Consider the following 18,523-nt stretch of genomic DNA (forward strand, 5'->3'; position numbering starts at 1 on the left):
AGGAATGAAGCACCAGTCAAGTGGACTTCATTTTGTTGGGAAATCTGAGTCCACTGCTAGTCACTTTCTAAGGAAGGAAGAAGCAGATGTGGTCCCATCTTGATCCTGCCGTAGAGTTGGAAAGGAGACGTGACAGGAAAATCTCCTTTCCAACTAGAAATTAGAGGAGTGTTGGAATCCTCTCTTATTAAAGATATGTAAATATCTTTGCATAGCTGATGAAATGGAAACAAAATTTACAAACAAGGAAGAAGTACTTTTGAATTTGTACCGTAGGCATTTTATTTTTCTTGGAGAGCTGAGAGAATTTGAAGTTGGTCCTGCTTAAGATTATTAACTCTACAGTATAACTAACACTGGAAGCTTTTGTTGGTATGTTGTCCCTCAAACAAAGGCAGGTAAAGATACGTGTTTGGCACTTGTGCCTTAGTTGTCATTCAGGTACATAAGACAACCTAATTAGCTACAAATGTACTTTGGGGACAGGAAGATAAGGAATTAATTTATGCAGAAGGAAAATACATTCTCATCTATCTTTTTTAGGTTCACAGGGGTCAGGTAGCTCGAATTCAAATGACAAAGAACAGTTGCTGCTTCATGACAGAGATGAAGATGAGGATGAAGAGCCTCCTGAATACAGACATGCCAAAGTCAAGAGAAGGCAAGTCATGAAATTGAGACAGGCTTTTTTCTTAAGAAGCCTGGTTCCAAAAGCCTCCTTATTTATAGTAACTGTTTGTTTTACTGAGATTGTGGGTTAAAACTTCAGTACAAAACTACATAGTCTTCCATCACTGCTTATCACTTTACCAGGCAACAAGCAATGAATGTTTTTTTTCTTTTGCGTTGCTTTATGAAAACAATGCATGGCCTCTGACTGTGCAAGATGGCAGTACAATTTTTGTGCCACTGAAGTATACAAGATTGTTAAATAGGATAGTACAACTTGCTTATCTAGGTCTAATTAGTGTAAACGATACAAGAACAATGGTAAATAATCTGTATTGTGTAACTGATTTGTATGTTGTCAGTGCTTAGTGCTATGGCAATCATAAAATAGCTGATCTCTTCCTTGTCATAGTATTTTCTTTCTTCTCAAAAAATTTATAGCCTCAAAGATTATAGCATGGCTCTTCCTCTCTAATAAATTTACAAACTCGAAGGGATGGAAGGAATTATTATCTGCTAATGATGTGGCTTTGGTTTTGTTCTAATATTTTGCTGTTGTCACAGCATTAATAATGGATAATAATATATAATAGATTATGAAGGTAATTTGAAAATAGGGTGAAAAAATGCCATCTTCATCAGTTCCATGTAGGCCTTGATATTAAATATTTTAAGAGATCATTCAAAATAGTTAAAATATTGTAACCCAAATAGAAGGACTTATGTTCCTAGAACTGGGTAAAAATACAAGGTATTTGTTCATGCATATGGATAGGCTGGTGCTACCTGCCCTGCTTTATTTCAGCAGTGTGTGGAAGAACTTCCTGAAGTGCACATTCAAATATTTTCAGTACATGAGTTTCTTAGTGGTATCTGTAAAATAAGAATTTTTTTTACAGTAAGTAACTTTGTCATCTGCATCTTTTCCCAGCCATGAACTGGATGTGGATGAGAACCCAGTGGAAGATCCTGAGGAAACCTGCGCTGTTTTGGGTTTCAAGTGTGGCACAGGACAAAAGTAATTGCTTATGAGGAACTGGGGGGTTTCTTTGTAGCAAGTCAGCTCCTTTGTTATTATTCCAGTAGACCATTCATCTCCATTCCCATTTTGTTAAACTTCTGAAGATGATTCCCAGAGTTAGTCTTTGCTCTTAATAAAACTGTCATCCTTTGGCTAGAGAGAGAGATGCAAAGTTACAGCAACTAAAGAACAAGAAAAGTGCTTTGAAACAGAAGTGTAACTTATAAGGTTCTTGCAGTTGTGTAAATGTTAAGTGGCTGGTCAGCTACCTAAATTAGGGGTGCTTCAAGACTGACAATGAATGGTCCTCTCAGTTTGGAGTGGAGAGTTTTAAGAGTGGAGCAAATGTCTCATAAATTTAGTGTGAATTATCTTCTGAAGACATTAACATTAATGTTTAAGCTTTCAGACTGGAAATCAGCCAACTAAGTATTTTATTTTTTTTAATTTTTCTGTTTCCCAGGTATGGTGGAATTCCAGATTTCACCCACCGAAGTGTGCAATACTTGGAAAAAAAAGCAAAACTCAAGTCCAAATTCTTGGATATGCGTAAGCCGAGGAAGAGCAAAAACACGCACATCTTCTTTACAGAGGAATCTGAAATGTCTTGCAAAATAAATAAAACTTTGAAGAAGGTAGGTTTAATTGCTAGTGTTGCTGTAATTCACAGATTTATCTGCTTCCTTAGCTGTTGTTGAATTGCCCCTGGTAGGTGGTATGTTTCAAGTGTGAGCCTACTGCTCTTTATTATTTGGATTTTTTGGTTTTTTCCTGCTTAAGTGAACAGTGTTTAGGTTAGGGTGGATATGGAAAGGCATTGGTGGACTCTTGGCAATTTGTCAAGAGGAATTGGAGCTTAATGGCAAAATTATGTGAAAGTAATTTCTAACATCTGGGCACATTATTCCTTTTGAGGTGGAAGGTTTCTGTAGTTACTAAAACTATATCTGGCTTTGAAATGCATGTGAGGGCATTGTTAGTGCTGATGCTTCAGCAGTGAGAGGAAAAACGTTTGTATAAGTTAGTGTATTTTATGCAACTCCATCTTATTAATTTGTATCAACATTTTTGCTTGTACCTCTGCCTGAAATTATTTTCACCTGTAACTTTATGCTTCACTATTTTTTTTTGTAATTCAGAAGTTAGTAATGAATAGAAAAACTTGTTCATTTTAGATTTTTTTTTCTTAGTCAAGTCATTTTAAAACCTGCTACTTCAGATTTTACATGTTACTTTGCCTTCTTCTGGGATGCTTGGCACTCCCTAACACCTGAGTGCAAAACACTTGTTTTCTGGTAGTGGCAGCACATATTTATTGAACTCCAGGCCCACTGCTATAGTTTTTCTTCAAAGGCTTGACCATTGCCATCTTGTACCTGAAGCCAGTTTAGTTCAAAAGCAACTTTAGTTATGTGTTTAAAAAAAAAAATTAATTTCTAAGTTTTTTCAGACTTTCTGGTGAGGACCAGCCCCAGGCCTAGTGCCACTCAGAGCAACTGAAATGTAGAAGTGAGCATCTGTGTGTGGTTTGAAGGGTTTGAGGTAGCATCTGCACATTGGTTACAGTGCAACGTTGAGGTCTCTGCTGTGCAGCAGAGCACTTTAGCATGTGCACTGTTTGGGACAACTTGGAGATGAGGCAACTGATGTATGAAGTTAATTTTACCTCTTTATGCTAACCTAGAAGGCAGTGTACAGCTCGGTGAATGCAGATCAGAGGAAAGAGAGTTAATTAAAAATTGGTAGTCTTGGTGACCTGTGCCTTGACCAGTCTGACTGTTTTGTTTTTCAGATATTACTTGAGAATGATTTACTGTATTTATCAGCTAGTTTTGTGGAGTTTCTCTTGTTACATGTAGCTAGTATCTAGTTCCCAAAGACAACTTGTTTCAAATTGTTGTAAAAAGGAAGCAGAGTTAAGGACTTCTGTACTCCCCTGAATGCTTTGACAGTCGATATTTTACTTCTTTCAAGATATGTGTGGTTGAGAGTGCCCGCATGGCGGATGCTTTTGAACTCTAATGCTATTGGTAGGTGGTTAACAGCACCATCTGTGGTATTTGACAATTACAGGTGGAAGAGTTCCTAAAGCGAGTTAATAAACCTGGAGAGGAGGAAACCACATCCCAGACAGCCTCCCCTCAGGGTAAAGCAGAGTCATCATCTGTGAGCAGCTACTCGGAGGATCAGGAAAGTGCTACTGTGACACTGAATGCTGAAAACCAAAAACCACCTTCTCCCAGCGTGGCTGGTGGTGAGCCTGGAGTGAGTAACCTTGAGGAGGAAGTGCAGGATGCAGCAGCGAGCGGCTCCGATGGCCCAGGTGCAGGGGGGCAGGAGCATGGCTGTGGGCGGCAGCTGGTCGCGCTGGATATTCCCGATTATCTCCAGGCAGAGACAGAGGACATCAACCAAGGTACATCAGTTTCCTGCAAACTGGAAATGAATTGGCAGTGGGCTTAATGCTGCCTTCCCAAATTAGAGCGTTGTGTGGTATCTATTTATTCTGTTTATTCAAAGAGATTCCTTTGGTCCAAGGGGTAATGAGGCCAGCTGAGAGCTGTGCTAGTGTCAATAGCTTATTCCTGGTGCACCAGAATCTCAGGTCTTGTCTTTAACATTGACAGTATTTCCTTATAGATAAAGAGTCACTGTCTATCTGTAACAGTCACTTTTGATCCTAGACATGATCTAGGATCACCAGCATCATCGTTTCACACCATTTTTCCCCTGTAAGTGTGAAAGTGATTTACTTCAGATAAATACACAGACTATCAGGTTTTGGGTTCTCAGGTGCACATTGCTAGCCTTTGGCGAGCATGTGTTGTTAAAATTACTTTATAGGATAAAAAATCATCTGTAATATGAACCTTTCTATCACACTGTAAACAAACTGGAGGATTATTCAGATTTCTGCATAACTTAGTTCCCAGTAACTTAGTCATGTTAGATTTCTACTGTAAAACTCTTCTCTAGATTGGTTTTTATTCCTAATTTCTATATGGATGTTAAATTTGCCTCTGATCCACTTGTTTCCTCACTATGTAGAGTTTATTGCCATCAGCTGAAGATGATGGCTAGTGTGTTAAGCTTCTTAAAGAATGGATTATGTCCTATGATTTTTAGGACTGTGACAGCTACCAGACAGAGAAGACTATTCCTTTGGTATATAGGATGTTCTTTTTTAACTTAAACCAGGAATCTTTATAATCTGGCAAAGGGTTATAAAGGACATTTGCAGTGTTGTTAAACTTGAGCAGTTTATTTGTTTACTCTACCAGTTACATTCCTAGCCTACAAGAACAGTAATTGTTAACTTTTTCAGTGTCTTTCAGTTGTAGATGAAAAAATTACCACAAAGAAGAAGGAGAAAAAAAGGAGGAGAAGGAATAAAATTGCACTGAGAGATATACCTGCCGAGATTGCTGCTGATCCAGAGCTGGTCAAGTACTGGGCACAACGCTACCGGCTGTTCTCTCGGTTTGATGAGGGAATTAAACTAGATAGAGGTGTGTTTAGTACTAAGTGTGCTGACTTGGTGGTGCGAGATGTACCCAAACCTGCGGCCCTTCGTGCAATTTATTACTGATTTTCTAATAAGAGGAGCTTTACTGAGTGTGTGCTTGTACCTCTGGATAACTTCCATCTCCCAGTGAGCAGGTGAGCTCTACTTCAGTAGAGCTTCTGGCATGGGACACCCCTGTTTGTGTTAGTGCTGACATTTGCCAGAGATGATACAGTACCCAAATTATGCTTGGTCAAAACTTTTTTGAAACTCAATGACATTTTTCTATACATTTTATAAAATAATTTTATGAAACTTCAAAATATGCTGACGGGTCTCCTTTTGTTCTGTTTTGTTCTGACATTCTGCAGTCGCTTTCAAGGTTACTTTTCCATATTGACATGGAAACCACTTCCCAGTCATAAATTCATAGGTAAATGAGGGATTAGGATTACTGCTTTTCTGTGTCTTGAGTTTGTTGATTTTGTAAGCCTTTCACTTCTAATGCTCTCCCACAGAAACATGTAGATTATTTGACAGACCAGACATTGCTGTAAAGATAATAATGTGTCAGATAGGAGAGAATATATTTCTGGTTTTATTTGTTACAGAGCATAATCATGGTGTATAAAGTGTTTTGTAGCTGTCTTGGTGGATTTATCCTTGATAAGTGAGAATCCTCAGCACCAAGTTCAACAAAGCAATCATGAGATTCAAGCATATCTGTTTGCTTCAGTGAGACTTTGTTTGCTTAGCAAATCACTGGACTGACCAGAGTTTATCGTCTTCAAAGCCTGTATTTCCTGGTCGAATGCGCTAAGCCAAAATTGTCAGGATTAACGCTAAACCTTCAGTTGTGGAAGGGGGGGTGGGTTGGTTGGTTGTTTTAACATAAACAAACCCTTGACCTTGAAGTAAGAGGCGAAAACACATTTCTTCTGTTTCCCTTGCAGAGGGTTGGTTTTCTGTCACTCCAGAGAAAATAGCTGAGCACATTGCTGTCCGCGTCAGTGAGTCATTCAACTGCGATATCATAGTGGATGCCTTCTGTGGGGTTGGAGGAAATGCTATTCAGTTTGCATTGACCTCCAAAAGAGGTAAACGAGTGTTGCATATAGTGCATTGTTTTGGTTCTTCAAACTTTTTCCCTAAAAATTTACATATGCACTTTGTTCATTGGTTTATTTTTTTTCAGTGCTTCTGAAGCAACAGAAGCTTTTTTTTGCTTCATCAGAGTCACAATATTAGCTTTCTGTTTTTAGAAAGGACTTATAAAGTTGCTTTTCTATTTTAAGTCAGAGTTGGATTTGTGTTGTATTAGTCATTTTTACAGGGTGTAGTAACCAGTAACATAGTAACATCCTAGTCTGTTGGGTGCTCTGAAGATTGCTGGTAAAGGTTGAATTCTGTTTGCAGTGCCGACTTGCAGAGTTGCCACAAAGCTGCAGCTTCTGCCAGTTGTTACACTAAGTCTGTGTACTTACATGTGAATAGTATTTAAAACACTTGTATGGGATCACCTGCAGGTGCAGAAGAACCAAATACATAAAAGTGATGGTAACTTACTATTAGTGTAAGTTCCTGTTGCCAGCTGATGACACTGCAGGGAACCATGAGAGTGCTTTCTGTAGAAACATTGACAACTTGGCACTACTCTGTTTATCAAACACAGGTAAAATACCAGCTCATCTGATGCTTCTGAGTAATTTTGGAGCAAGACAAATGGTAGCATGTCCTTCATTGAATTTGTTAGGCTATGATCCCTTCTATAAATATTTTCTAAAATTCACTTAGCTTTTTGTATTTCCTGGCTAAATTTTTATTTGTATGATTATGTACTGCCCTTGTATCGTACCTTGCGCTGTGCTGGCTGTGCTTGTAAACTCAGTTTTCAGTACAGTGTGATCAGCCACAGGATAAATGTGGCTGATATTCCACAAAGGAGAAGACTGAGTTTCTAACTGACACTGTTTAAACTGTCAGGCTCCTGCCAAGATGAAAGCGAAGAGGACTTCCTCCCTCTCTCAGTTGGACAGCCTTACCTGTCCACTACTTGAGCTGAGGTGAATTGTCATGGTAGTAGATGTATGACTCCCGAAAGATAAGGCTTCCCAGCTTTGCAACAACAGTTGAGGCTTCCCAGCCTTGGCTGTGTGGCTTCCCTTGCTGGTTTGTAAATGCAGCAGTTCTGCTTTTGGTGGAACCTCTACTGTTTCACAGAGGCAGGTCTTTCCCCTTTGAGGAACTTTAGCTTCATGCCTACCGTGACCTACAAAACCAAAGTCTTCATCTATCACACAGCAGTAAAGTATAGATGTGAGTTTATCCGGTGGCTGCAGAAGAACACCTTCCTTCTGAAACGTCATTTTGGTGGTTGGGTGGCAGTCACAGCTCACATCATTAACCTGCGTGTTTGCCCTCTCTCTCATTTGCAGTGATCGCTATCGATATTGATCCTGAGAAGCTCAGTCTTGCGCGCAACAACGCCGAGGTGTACGGTGTGGCCGATCAGATCAAATTTGTGTGTGGAGACTTCATGGTGCTGGCTGCTGACCTGCAAGCAGATGTTGTGTTCCTCAGCCCACCCTGGGGAGGGCCTGACTACGCCACTGCTGAAATCTTCGACATCCAAACCATGATCTGCCCAGACGGATATCCTTTCAAAGTTGTGTGTCGTTGTGATTTTCAGTCATTTACAATCAGTTTTCTCTCTTTCTCCTCCTCCCTGTCTTGTGGTGAGCTTGGCATGTCCAGTTGGCTGACTGGGGATGATATGAAGAGCAGCTGAAGTCCCAGATGTGCTACCTTTGCTTAGTCCTCTTCCCACAGTTATATGAATTTGACCACCTAAAATTAAGTATTTATACTTATTTTTTAAAAAAACTCATAGTAATTCTTAAAAGGAAAAAATCCTTTGCATAATTTTAGTAGCTTCTTAAGATAAAGCATTCATTTAGTGGTTTTAACTCCTATAAAGGAGAGGTTTTTAAACAACTCCTTTTTAAAGAGTTTAAGAAATTTTTAAAGAAATTTTGTTGAATTTTTAAAATAATTTTATTTAAAAACCCTTCCTATGACTTGGGAAATCACAGAAGAATGCAAGCAAAATATGAATCCATTTAAATAATGTATAGAATTCCATACTAACTTATTAACAGTGGTGCAAGCACGCATTCAGCTAGGAAGGTATTAGCATAATAATTGCATCAATATGAAGTGTGGTCACTTTTTTCCCCAAAACAGTCTCAGTTGTTTCCTTTTCTAGCTAAAATGCAGTCATATTTGTAAGAGTAAAGAAATCTTTATCTATGTCTGAGAGATATTCTACAAAATAGATTAGAAAACAAATATCAAACCAATGTACTAGCTATAAACTACATTAAAATTTCTCAAATACTTTTTTTGCAGTTCAGTTACACTTTCTGAAAAAATAAGTCACTTTCCCCCCCATATTTTCTGGGGCAATAATGGTGAAATCAAGAGTTTCTGTGTTTAGACAGTACTAATTTCTGCTTTTCAGAACAGTATCTAACTCACACACCCAGAAGACTAGAATTTAATTGCATAATAATTGAATTTAGGACATGCTTTCAAAATTAATTAATGTACAGGAACTTCTCCCTTCCCATTCTTGGTTGTTTTGTTTTTTTTTTTCCTTTACTGGCTCTACATTTGAAATTTTCAGGCTCTCTAAGAAGATCACCAACAATATTGTGTATTTTCTGCCTCGAAATGCTGACATTGACCAGGTGTGTTGCTGGATAAGGTTTTGGTAATTTCAGAAAGTTCAGCTGGTTTGAAACACAGGTATTGTAAGTATAAACGTAAGTCTGTTCAGCTGAATATGGGGTTTTCATGTTTGAAGTTTGAACCTTATATTAAGTGATTTCTGTGTTTGCAGTGCATATATTTAGAAATGTCACTGATAAGTAGATCAGAGACAAATGTCATGCCACCAGAGGTGGTACTGATGCTATCCACAAAGTGTGTGGTTCCATATGGGCTGCTTGCATTGCAGTGATTAGATATTTAGATGCATCACTGACCTGATAAACACATAATTTGTTTCACCAGTGTGGGGTTTTTGGTATGAGAGATTTTTGTTAGATTTATTTTTTTTTAAGTATTTAGATGACTATAACAATTCCCTTGAGTGTCTGGTTTAGTTTCCTCTGTATATTTTCTATGCTAATTATGTCTTGTAGATTTTTTGCAAAGAAGGGAGCAGTGAGACATTCTTCTCACCTGTATCATGCTGCAGAACTTCCCAGGATTATTTTCTGTTTTTCCAAAAGCTATGTATGACTTGGAGCAGGCAAGATCTCAACATCTGGTTTGAGGAATTGTTTATGACAAACAGCTGACTTGAGAATTAGGCTGAAATTCACATGGCCTGAGTATCAGCACACTGTGAGCCTGTGCTATGCTATGCACAGCACTGTCTGGATGGCAGGTCATTCAGTTGCATCTTGCATTTCAGGCTGGTGAAGTGTCAAAGTGGCTTGTGAATCTTAATTTTAGGCAAAGTTTCTCTAGTTTCAACTTCTAACTACTGCATTTGATCAAATGTTTTTTTCCCACAATGAAAAACTCATGAGCACTTGTTACTGGGATTGTCTTTGAGATGATGAGAGAGTTGAGGTTGTTCAGCCTGGAAAAGAGGAGGCTCTGGAGAGACCTTATAGCAGTGTTACAGTACTTAAAGGGGGCCTAGAGGAAAGATGAGGAGGGAATCTTTATCAGAGAGGATAATGATAAGATGAGGGCTAATGGTTTTAAACTAAAAGAGGGTAGATTTAGATTAGATATTAGGAAGAAATCCTTTACTGTGAAGGTGGTGAGACATTGGCATAGGTTGCCCAAGGAAGTTGTAGATGCCCTCTCTCTGGATGTGTTCAAGGCCAGGTTGGACAGAGCTTTGAGCAGCCTGGTCTGGTGGGAGATGTCCCTGCCCATGCAGAGGGATTGGAACTGAATGATCTTTACATGGTCCCTTCCAACCCAAACCATTCTGTGATTCTATTACCTGTATTTCACTTACTTTCTCACAAAGGTATCTAAGACTACTCTCCACAGGCCTGCACCTATTCCTACTGAAGAGCGCAGCACCTCTGGGTTAGGTATCTTGCCACCTCCACATCTTGGTCCAGCTGGCTCTGAACGTTGTTGTCGTGCTCTTAAGTGTTCCTTGGTGTACATCAGCGGGTTTGCCATTTCACAAATGGCTGAGGAGTAACTGCTGTTTTTAAAAAATACGGCTTTGTGGTCACAGCTGAGTTGTTAAAAGCACATGGCTGGTGGCCTGCATTGAGTTCAGTCATCAGGTTATAAGAAATCAGCTCTTTATTTCTTTCTCTAGGGTTGTGCCGGTATAAGCAAAAAGAACTAAAGGTTGGTGATCTGAGAGCAGGGGAAGAGAATGTGAATCTAGCCTGCTGCTTAGGGAAACATATTCTTAATCCTGCATGGACAGAGGTGGGTTGAACATGATCATCCCAAATGTGACCTTAGTGGGTACTCTGGTCCATAGGAGACCATTTATGGGTTTGGCTGCTATTATCTCTGGCTGTATTTCAGAATTAAGCTTATTAATTTATTGCCACTACACTTCCAGGGTTGTGAGTCTCCAGAGCAAATAAAGATTTATCATTGAAGTTCCTTAATGGTTAGTTTGGACAGTTTTCTTCTCTGTTTTGCCCACAGTTGTGATCCATCTTACTTTTCTCATGGACCAGATAAAGAGGCTTCTGTCCTGACAACTGCCTTGACAAGGGTGTGTGGACACCACTGCTAGTGTGCAGTGATGTTATCTATTCTTGTGAATGTAGTCCATAAACTCTAAAGGGCTATAAAGGCCTGATTAAGTAAATCTTAAAACATTTTTTGCAGGAGATTAATACCTGAAAACAGAATAACTTAGGGCAATATTTGTTGAACGGATTATCTGATGCCTTAAATTTGAATGGAAACTTTTAAAGTTTGATTTGTGATAACAAAGCTCAGGTGTGTAAGATTTCCCTCTTTTGTGTACTCAAAAATAAACTCTGTATGCTCAGACACATATGTGAAGCTTTCAGAGATCGCTTAGCTCCTAGAATAGGTGATCTAACGTGCTTAATGTGAAAGGCGTCAGTCTTTAAAACTTAAGTACTCTGCCTCTTGCTTATCATTGGCTGGCTTGAATCTACAAGCAAGCTGTGCTTGTGAGCTTTGTCAATTAAAATTGATTTATAAACTGCCTTAACTGCCACTGCACACCTCCCTGAAGGTGTTTATACTGACTGCTTGTCTGACTGACAGTGGATCTTGAGCACAAATGGGAATAAATGCCCAGCAGTTGGAAGCAGCCTTACAATTAAGAACACTCTTTAGCTTTTAGTTAGCGCGGATTTAGTGGAAAACACGTTAGTTAGCTAACATGCAATAGCAGAGCTGCTGCTAGTGTGAGAGCAGGTGGTAGCTGACCTTGACCTAGCTGTGTAGTTGGAGGACTTAGTGTTCATTACCTTGTTGGTCAACAAGACATCTAACCTTGTTCCACATGATTTTATTGCAGAAGCTGCTTATTAATTCTGCAGGCATAGCCTTTTTTGTGTGCTAGTCTCCAGGAGAAAACGGGGGGGGCTCCTGGGCTGAATTCCCTTACAAAATTCATAGTTTTAAGTGGAAGAGGAGAAACGAACTTCTGAGCTTCTGCCTCGAGAGGGAGCAGCGAACCAAAGGAAAGAGGTTGGTGCATTAACAAGAAATGGGAAACATTTCCCTTAATTGCATCAAACCTCCTCATTTACAAGCATGTACTTGTTACAAAATTTATGTGTACAGATCCATTTTTAGGTCTATTCAGTCTTTCAAATATGCTTTTTCTAGGTAAGAAATAACTAGGAACCATTTTATATATAGATATATATGGAGGTGTACATCAAAAATAGGGAACCATTTTATATATAGATAGATAGATATATATGGAGGTGTACATCAAAAATATAGTTTTATTAATAGTGCCTTTTATGCAGTTCATATGTATGACACCCTTGTTGATACCCATCTCTGCCACATCTTTACATCTGAGTCTTTCAGGTTTTTTCACATACCTTACATTAAAAAAAAAAAAAGGGGGCAGATACCAGTTAGAAGTGTATTAATACTGCTTCAGTTCTGGGGGGCTGAACGTGCATTTTGCTGCCTGTGGTGTTTCTGAAAAACAACCCAAAAGGTCTGACCTTCTTAGAATTCCCACCAAGAAGGGAAGAATTAGAAATCACTGTTTCAAGTAGGCTTGCATATTTAAATCAAAATTGTGTTTCAGAAAAATGGAGTGAAAACACTTGATGAATACTTGGGTAGTTGAAAGCTGTTCTTGCCTTCTATGAGAAGAATTAATGGTAGTAATTTAAGCTGATATTATTTAAAATAAATTAAGAAAAGAGACTATGCATGCCTTGGCAAAATTTGGATGAAAATAAATTTCTTCCCCCTGCTCTGCTTTTGATTGACTCTAGTGGGAGCGGGGGACCTGCAGCCAGGGGATGCGCAACCTCCCACAGCATCCTTCCTCATTTTGGCTGATTCATTTCCACCAGAGCAAGGGGAGGAAAGGTGATATCTGCAGGAGATCCTACATTTAGGTCTTAATACTCCAATAAAATGTGACCAAGACCTCCACAAGTGACTTAAGAAGGAAGAATGATTAAATGTTGTCCATGAAGCTGTGCTCTGCCTCATTGTGCAGAGTGGAAAGTGTATGTTCACCTTGGGGACCAGGACCCATCCCAAGTAGCCCCATCTCCTGCACAGACCATTTGTTATACCAGATGATGCTTCTGTGTCTTAATATTTGCAGCAAAGGAGGATATAAACCTGGGATCTGTTGTTGTAAGAGCTTTTTCCTAATGGTGGGATAGCTTCTTTTCACCTCATTGCGCAAGGCACATTCAGCTATGTAAGATACAAAAATACACCCTCCCAAGTGCTCACATGCTGATGTGGTGATGCTCCTGACTTCTCATAAGCCGTGTGAGTGCAGGTGTTGAGGTATTTCTTCTCTCACTGCTGGACAGAATGGAGTTAGGCTGCATGATGGCTCCCACCGGTAAACTCTTGAGCCTAAAATGTTGGTGACCTCGTATGTTGTGAGACATGAGCAGGTTTCAGCTAATACTGGTATGCTGGTTGCCATAGTGCTCAAGGATTTCTGTTGTCTTGAGATAAATATGTGCAGAGGCCGGGGGAAGCAAAAACCTAGGGGAGTCGACCCCAAAGTGACGAATTAATACTATTCATCCTATAAACATCACATTCACTATAAATTGGGGAGTTTGCTGGGAATGGTCCTTCTCTTCCCCTCCCTCTGGCTCCCTCTTCCGTGGCTGACATCTCAAGAGGGACTTGTTTACCATCCTAATCCTGAGGCCTGCTCTCCCACAATATTGGTTGAGTATAACTCTGTGTATTTTATAATTGTAATATTTTATTTATTTATTTTTTATTTATTTAATAGTATCTATTTCTCTTTTAACCCATGAATCTCCTTTCCTTTTCCTGACCCCCTTGCCCAAGTGGGAAGGAGGCATTGAGTGATAGAGCAACTGTATAAACTATGACAGACCTGTCAAGCAATGTCTTGTTTATTTAGAAGTAAATATAACAAGGAGCAAAGCAGGGAGTGAGAGGCCAGGAGATGATCTTGGGTTAATTTGATTGTATTTTTAACATGCTTGAGTATAATGGGATTTGGCAGGTAAAATGCTGTGGGTTGATGTATTTTTGCAGGCTGATCATTTTGAAGTGACCATAGTTGCATACACTTCAGCTGTAACCATCATGTTAATAACAGCAGCTTTTAAGCAGCCTGCTTTAAACTTGCCTGTGTTCTCTGTCCTGATGAAAGATAAAGCCAGAAGATAGCCCCAGCATACACCAAGCCAGAGCAGTGCTTCTGGATTTCAATCTTCCTGAAGTTCATAATACTTGAATGCAGACATGTAGCTTGCTCGCCTCAAGTTTAGAAAATAAATCAATCTCTAGCCTGTCAAAGGGTGGCGGCACCACTGTGGCCGTGGTATAATTCACCTGTGGACGTGTAAATTTTTTTTTTAAAATGCTGCCTGAGGGCATTTTGTTGTATTACAATTGCTGTAAAGAATGCCATTGCCTTTTTTTTCAAATAAGTTGGGATTTATTTTTTTTGCCCCTAGCCTTTGTGTTGGGGGGTTCTTTTCGCCATTTTTATTGGTGTCATGTAAAATGAAATGAGTCACAGTGTCCTTATATGACTGGTTATTAAGGCAAAAAGCTTGTATGTCTCATACCCCGGAAACTTTTTTGGAGAGTAAGAGGTGAGGGATGCAGGGAGGTGTTAACCAAAGCTGCATCCTTCGCCTCCTCCCAGAGAGGCACGTGGCATGTGCAGCATCACCCAGCACAGCACAGGAGACAATATCTGCCTCCCTGGGTACATGGGTATGAACAAACCAGGATGAGGAGAGTTGCCAACAGGGAATCATCGTATTTGCACAGGAAAATTCAAAATAAATTTTGGACTAGTTCAATTTTTTTAAAAGAAATTAAGATGCCTTTCCGTACTCACCCTTGTAGTTCACTGCAAAAATAGGCGACGCGTGTCGGTATTTCTAAAAATAGATAAGCACCTTTGTTTTTCTCTAAGTGTCGTTCCGCCATCTGCTGTTATTTTTAGAGGGCATCCCTCCGCCAAGTTGGCACCTTTCTGGAGCTTGGTGTGTGGCCGCTTTCCCTCGTTACGCCGTCAGGGTTGACTGAGCCCTTCCAAGGAAAACTTGGCAGCTCCTACGTAATTAAATTTGCAACCTCCAGCGATTTACAAATAGCATCACTGCAGAGGATTTGCGTTTCTCCCCTCTGAATATTGGGAGGGGTTAAGGAGCGTATGGTGCCGGATCCGTCCCTGTGGAGCTTATGCCTGTGTGCTCATTACATTTTTGTCACTGTTGGGTTTATCAAATACTTTTGGTAGTCATTTTAAATTAGTCTTGGGTATCCTGGATTTAACACTTGGAGACTTGAAAGTTAGACACAGTGTATGTAACTTCTCAGGTGGCCTTTGGTGGATGCCACCTCTCTGCAGAGGAGCAGCATTTGCTTGTGTTACCAGTGAAGCATTTTGCTTTACTTGGTCTTCTAAGAGAAATATTTAGTAAACACGTTTGATATCAATGCATTAGTCAAACTTAGATATGTTATGACACAAATTGTGCCCTGAAAGCCAGGAGTACGTAACTCCAAGACAGTAATTTCAATATTCTTATACTAAGTTGACTAATCCACTTAATATTTTGGAATACTTAAACAGCGTTAGCTATAAAGTACAAAGCCTCTAACACTTCTTGGAAGGGACATTCCAGCTTTTGTATGTAATAAATTAAAAGTACAAACTTAACGTCTTCCTAGAAAAGAATACAGATCGACCCACAATGTTAACTGCTTTTAGGATTTCAAGTAAGATAAGTTGTAAAATTAACATTCCTGATCACTTGCCAATTTCAGATCTTGTGCTATTTATAAAGTCAGCCAGCTTCTGCTTTTTTACTTAAGTGGCAGGTTCCTCTTTGACAAGAATGTGGGCATTTTTTTCCTATTACCATTAAATTGAAGGATGAAGAAACCGCTCACACTTCTGTTTTTGTCTGCAGAAACAAAAGAAAATGAAAAGGGAAAAAGAAAACCAAAACAGAAAAGTAAATGCTTGCTTTAGATAAGTGTGGTAATTTTCTGGGAAAGTCAATAAAGGTTCAAAGTACAATTTAGATTAGTCTGTCATTTCCTCTTGATAGCAGGCTGGCTTTTTACTTACAGTAAAATAGAGGAAGTTCAGCATGTTTATATTTAAACCTGCGCTACAGAGTCAAGTCTCAAAGGAGTTCAGAAGCGTTAATAATGCAACCTGAACTTTTTTACATTTCAGCTGCTGACACCACTTGGACTTCTTGGTTTAAAGATCAGTTAAAATTTACTGCAGCCTTGTAGAGCTGGATCATTTCATCTGCCTGGGAAGTCTCTGCGTAAGGGACCACAGAAATGGTTTTCCTGCAGCAGAACCTGGTTGTGCAGCAGGGGTCCACTGCAGTACATGTCCTCAAGGTCCATGATTGGGGAGGGGGGAGGGGAGAAGGCAATCAGCGCTCAGTTTTGGTGTTCTTCTCTTCCTTCTATCTGTGCAGTCTGCCCTGGTGAGAAATCATCATCCCTCAAAGGGGTGGTACCAGGCATCGCAAGTAGGAGAGGAGAGAGTATTGCATGCTCCAGTCCAAAATGCAAAGTCCGCTGCTGCAAAGCATTGTCTGTTTGCAGTCATTGAGCATTGAAGGTGTTCACTGGGCTCCGTCAGCAGAGCATGAACAGTGCAATTCTCACTCCAGTGATCGTAAACATGAGAGCTGGGACCAGTGCTGCCTGATGAGCTCTCCCTGCCTGCAGTCACTCAGCTGCCCACAGCCTTGCCCTCATCACTCCTCAGACTATACTGCACGCAACAGCGGGTTTTTTGGCTGAAATAGCAACAACAAAAACCTGTAGCTGCTTTTTGTGAACTTCTCTGCCTGTTTGAGTTTTGCGTTCCACCCTGTCCCCTTCACTGCAACCGTTATGCTTCCTGATTTGATTTTACTCTTTCCCCAAAATTTTTTGGGCTTTTGACACCTACCAGTCATAGTTTACAGATTGCTTTTGCCCCAGCTGGGTGCCTTGAATGCCAAGTGCCGCACAAACCAGAGCCTCGCATCTCTCACTTCAGCACGGTGTGCGTAATGATGGCTATTTATCTCTAGTTCTGAAGTCCTCTGATTTTCATGGCTTGGCGTGAGGGGGATTTCTCAGTCACAAGAAAGCCACAAACCACTTCTGTGAGTAACAGGAGACAGGGAAAGAGGACCAGAGGTATTAGGTACCAAGGAACATTGGCACCCGTATTAACAGAGCTAAAGATATGTTTTATGTGGTGGTTCATGTGAATAAAAGGTTTGGGATTTTGTCTCTTGACCTGTACATCGATTGATGTGGTGTTTCTTCTTTTGTTTTTCAGGTGGCTTCCTTAGCAGGGCCAGGAGGGAAAGTTGAAATAGAACAGAATTTTCTTAATAACAAGCTGAAGACAATAACAGCCTATTTTGGTGATCTAATAAGGCATGACATATCCTGAATTCAGTGTGGATTTGTCCAAACCGAACCTCCCTGACTGCTGCTTTGCTTAAGCTTTTGTACAGCTGGCTGGTCAAAAATGACTTAAAGCCATTTTCCGCTTTAAGTTCTGTTTACAGAAATTTGTGCTGTTTATTGCTACTGTCAATAAATGTTTTATAATAATTTTTACAAAGTTGTAATCACAGAGGAGCTGTAAAAAAAAAAGATCTTTATAAAATGCAGTGTTTCAAGGTTCAAGTCTGACCAGTTCAGGATTTCTTTGCAACTCTCATGTGTGCTACTTCTGTACTTGCTCTGGTTTTGAGCATTCAGAGAGTCAAAAAGAATAGCCTGAAAGCCGCCATGTGTCAAGAACTGCTCTCTGTGGTTGAGAAACAGAAGCACCTGAACATCCAGGTGGGAGTAGAAGGTCAGGTCCACCACCAGAGGTTAACCACAGTTCATCTCTCTAGCTTCCTGCTCACTGGGAAACCTTTCCACCTTTTTTATGGGATGAATGTCCACAAGTTTCTTACAACAAGTACTCCGGCTTCTTGCAGCGCAGGGAGAGAGCGGGGCATGTTTGTGGCTGGCGGTGGGGCTCTACCTGCTGGTTTTTATTGTTTGTTTTCTTTTTTTCCTCCCTATCAGCCCTCTTTGTTACCAAGATGTTTTGAAGAAACCTCCTGACTGGAGGTTTTTCTCAGTAACCAGAGAGGTGTGTGTCCCCTCTCTTTTTGAGGCCCTTTGGATTCTTGTGCAGGTGTCAGGGAGGGCAGAGGGAGCCCAACTCTCCCTAGTGAGGGCTCTTCACTCCCACTTGGAATTCTAGGGGGAAAAGAGTAGCTTTGGGCACTTCTCCAAGCAGAAAAGAAGGCAGGGAAGAAGTTAGGACATGAATATGGCACTTTCACTGAAATAGTCTTATAGTGAGTACCCAAGATCAATTTTGAGCCTGTTTTTGAGGTAAGAGTGTAGGAATATAGTTTCTAAGACAATAAATCAGAGCTGCTTCTCCTCTGCTTGGAGTGCAGCAGGATGCTGAAGGCAGCAGAGACAAAGCACTCAACCATGCGTTAGTGTTGACAAGCAAAACTCTGTTCTGTAACTACGTAGAGTAACCAAATAAGAAGATGGTTTTTTCCCCATAAGGAATGAAATCCAACTCTTCA

The 18,523-nt window shown here is 40.2% G+C and overlaps 1 protein-coding gene across 1 annotated transcript in view; it reads left to right on the forward strand.

The window, feature by feature from the left end:
* Positions 1 to 17,537, forward strand: part of TGS1 (trimethylguanosine synthase 1) — a 23,459-nt gene extending 5,922 nt beyond the window's left edge. The window contains 9 exon segments of the mRNA XM_010182870.1: positions 544 to 661; positions 1,601 to 1,687; positions 2,154 to 2,325; positions 3,764 to 4,106; positions 5,026 to 5,199; positions 6,149 to 6,292; positions 7,631 to 7,847; positions 8,866 to 8,944; positions 17,254 to 17,537. Of these exon segments, the coding sequence (XP_010181172.1) occupies positions 544 to 661; positions 1,601 to 1,687; positions 2,154 to 2,325; positions 3,764 to 4,106; positions 5,026 to 5,199; positions 6,149 to 6,292; positions 7,631 to 7,847; positions 8,866 to 8,944; positions 17,254 to 17,370 (1,451 nt within the window). The 3' untranslated portion in view covers positions 17,371 to 17,537.
* Positions 17,538 to 18,523: the final 986 nt, after the last annotated feature.

This window comes from Mesitornis unicolor, unplaced genomic scaffold (genome assembly GCF_000695765.1).
Source record: "Mesitornis unicolor isolate BGI_N332 unplaced genomic scaffold, ASM69576v1 scaffold18284, whole genome shotgun sequence".
In the NCBI taxonomy this organism is placed as follows: Eukaryota; Metazoa; Chordata; class Aves; order Mesitornithiformes; family Mesitornithidae; genus Mesitornis; species Mesitornis unicolor.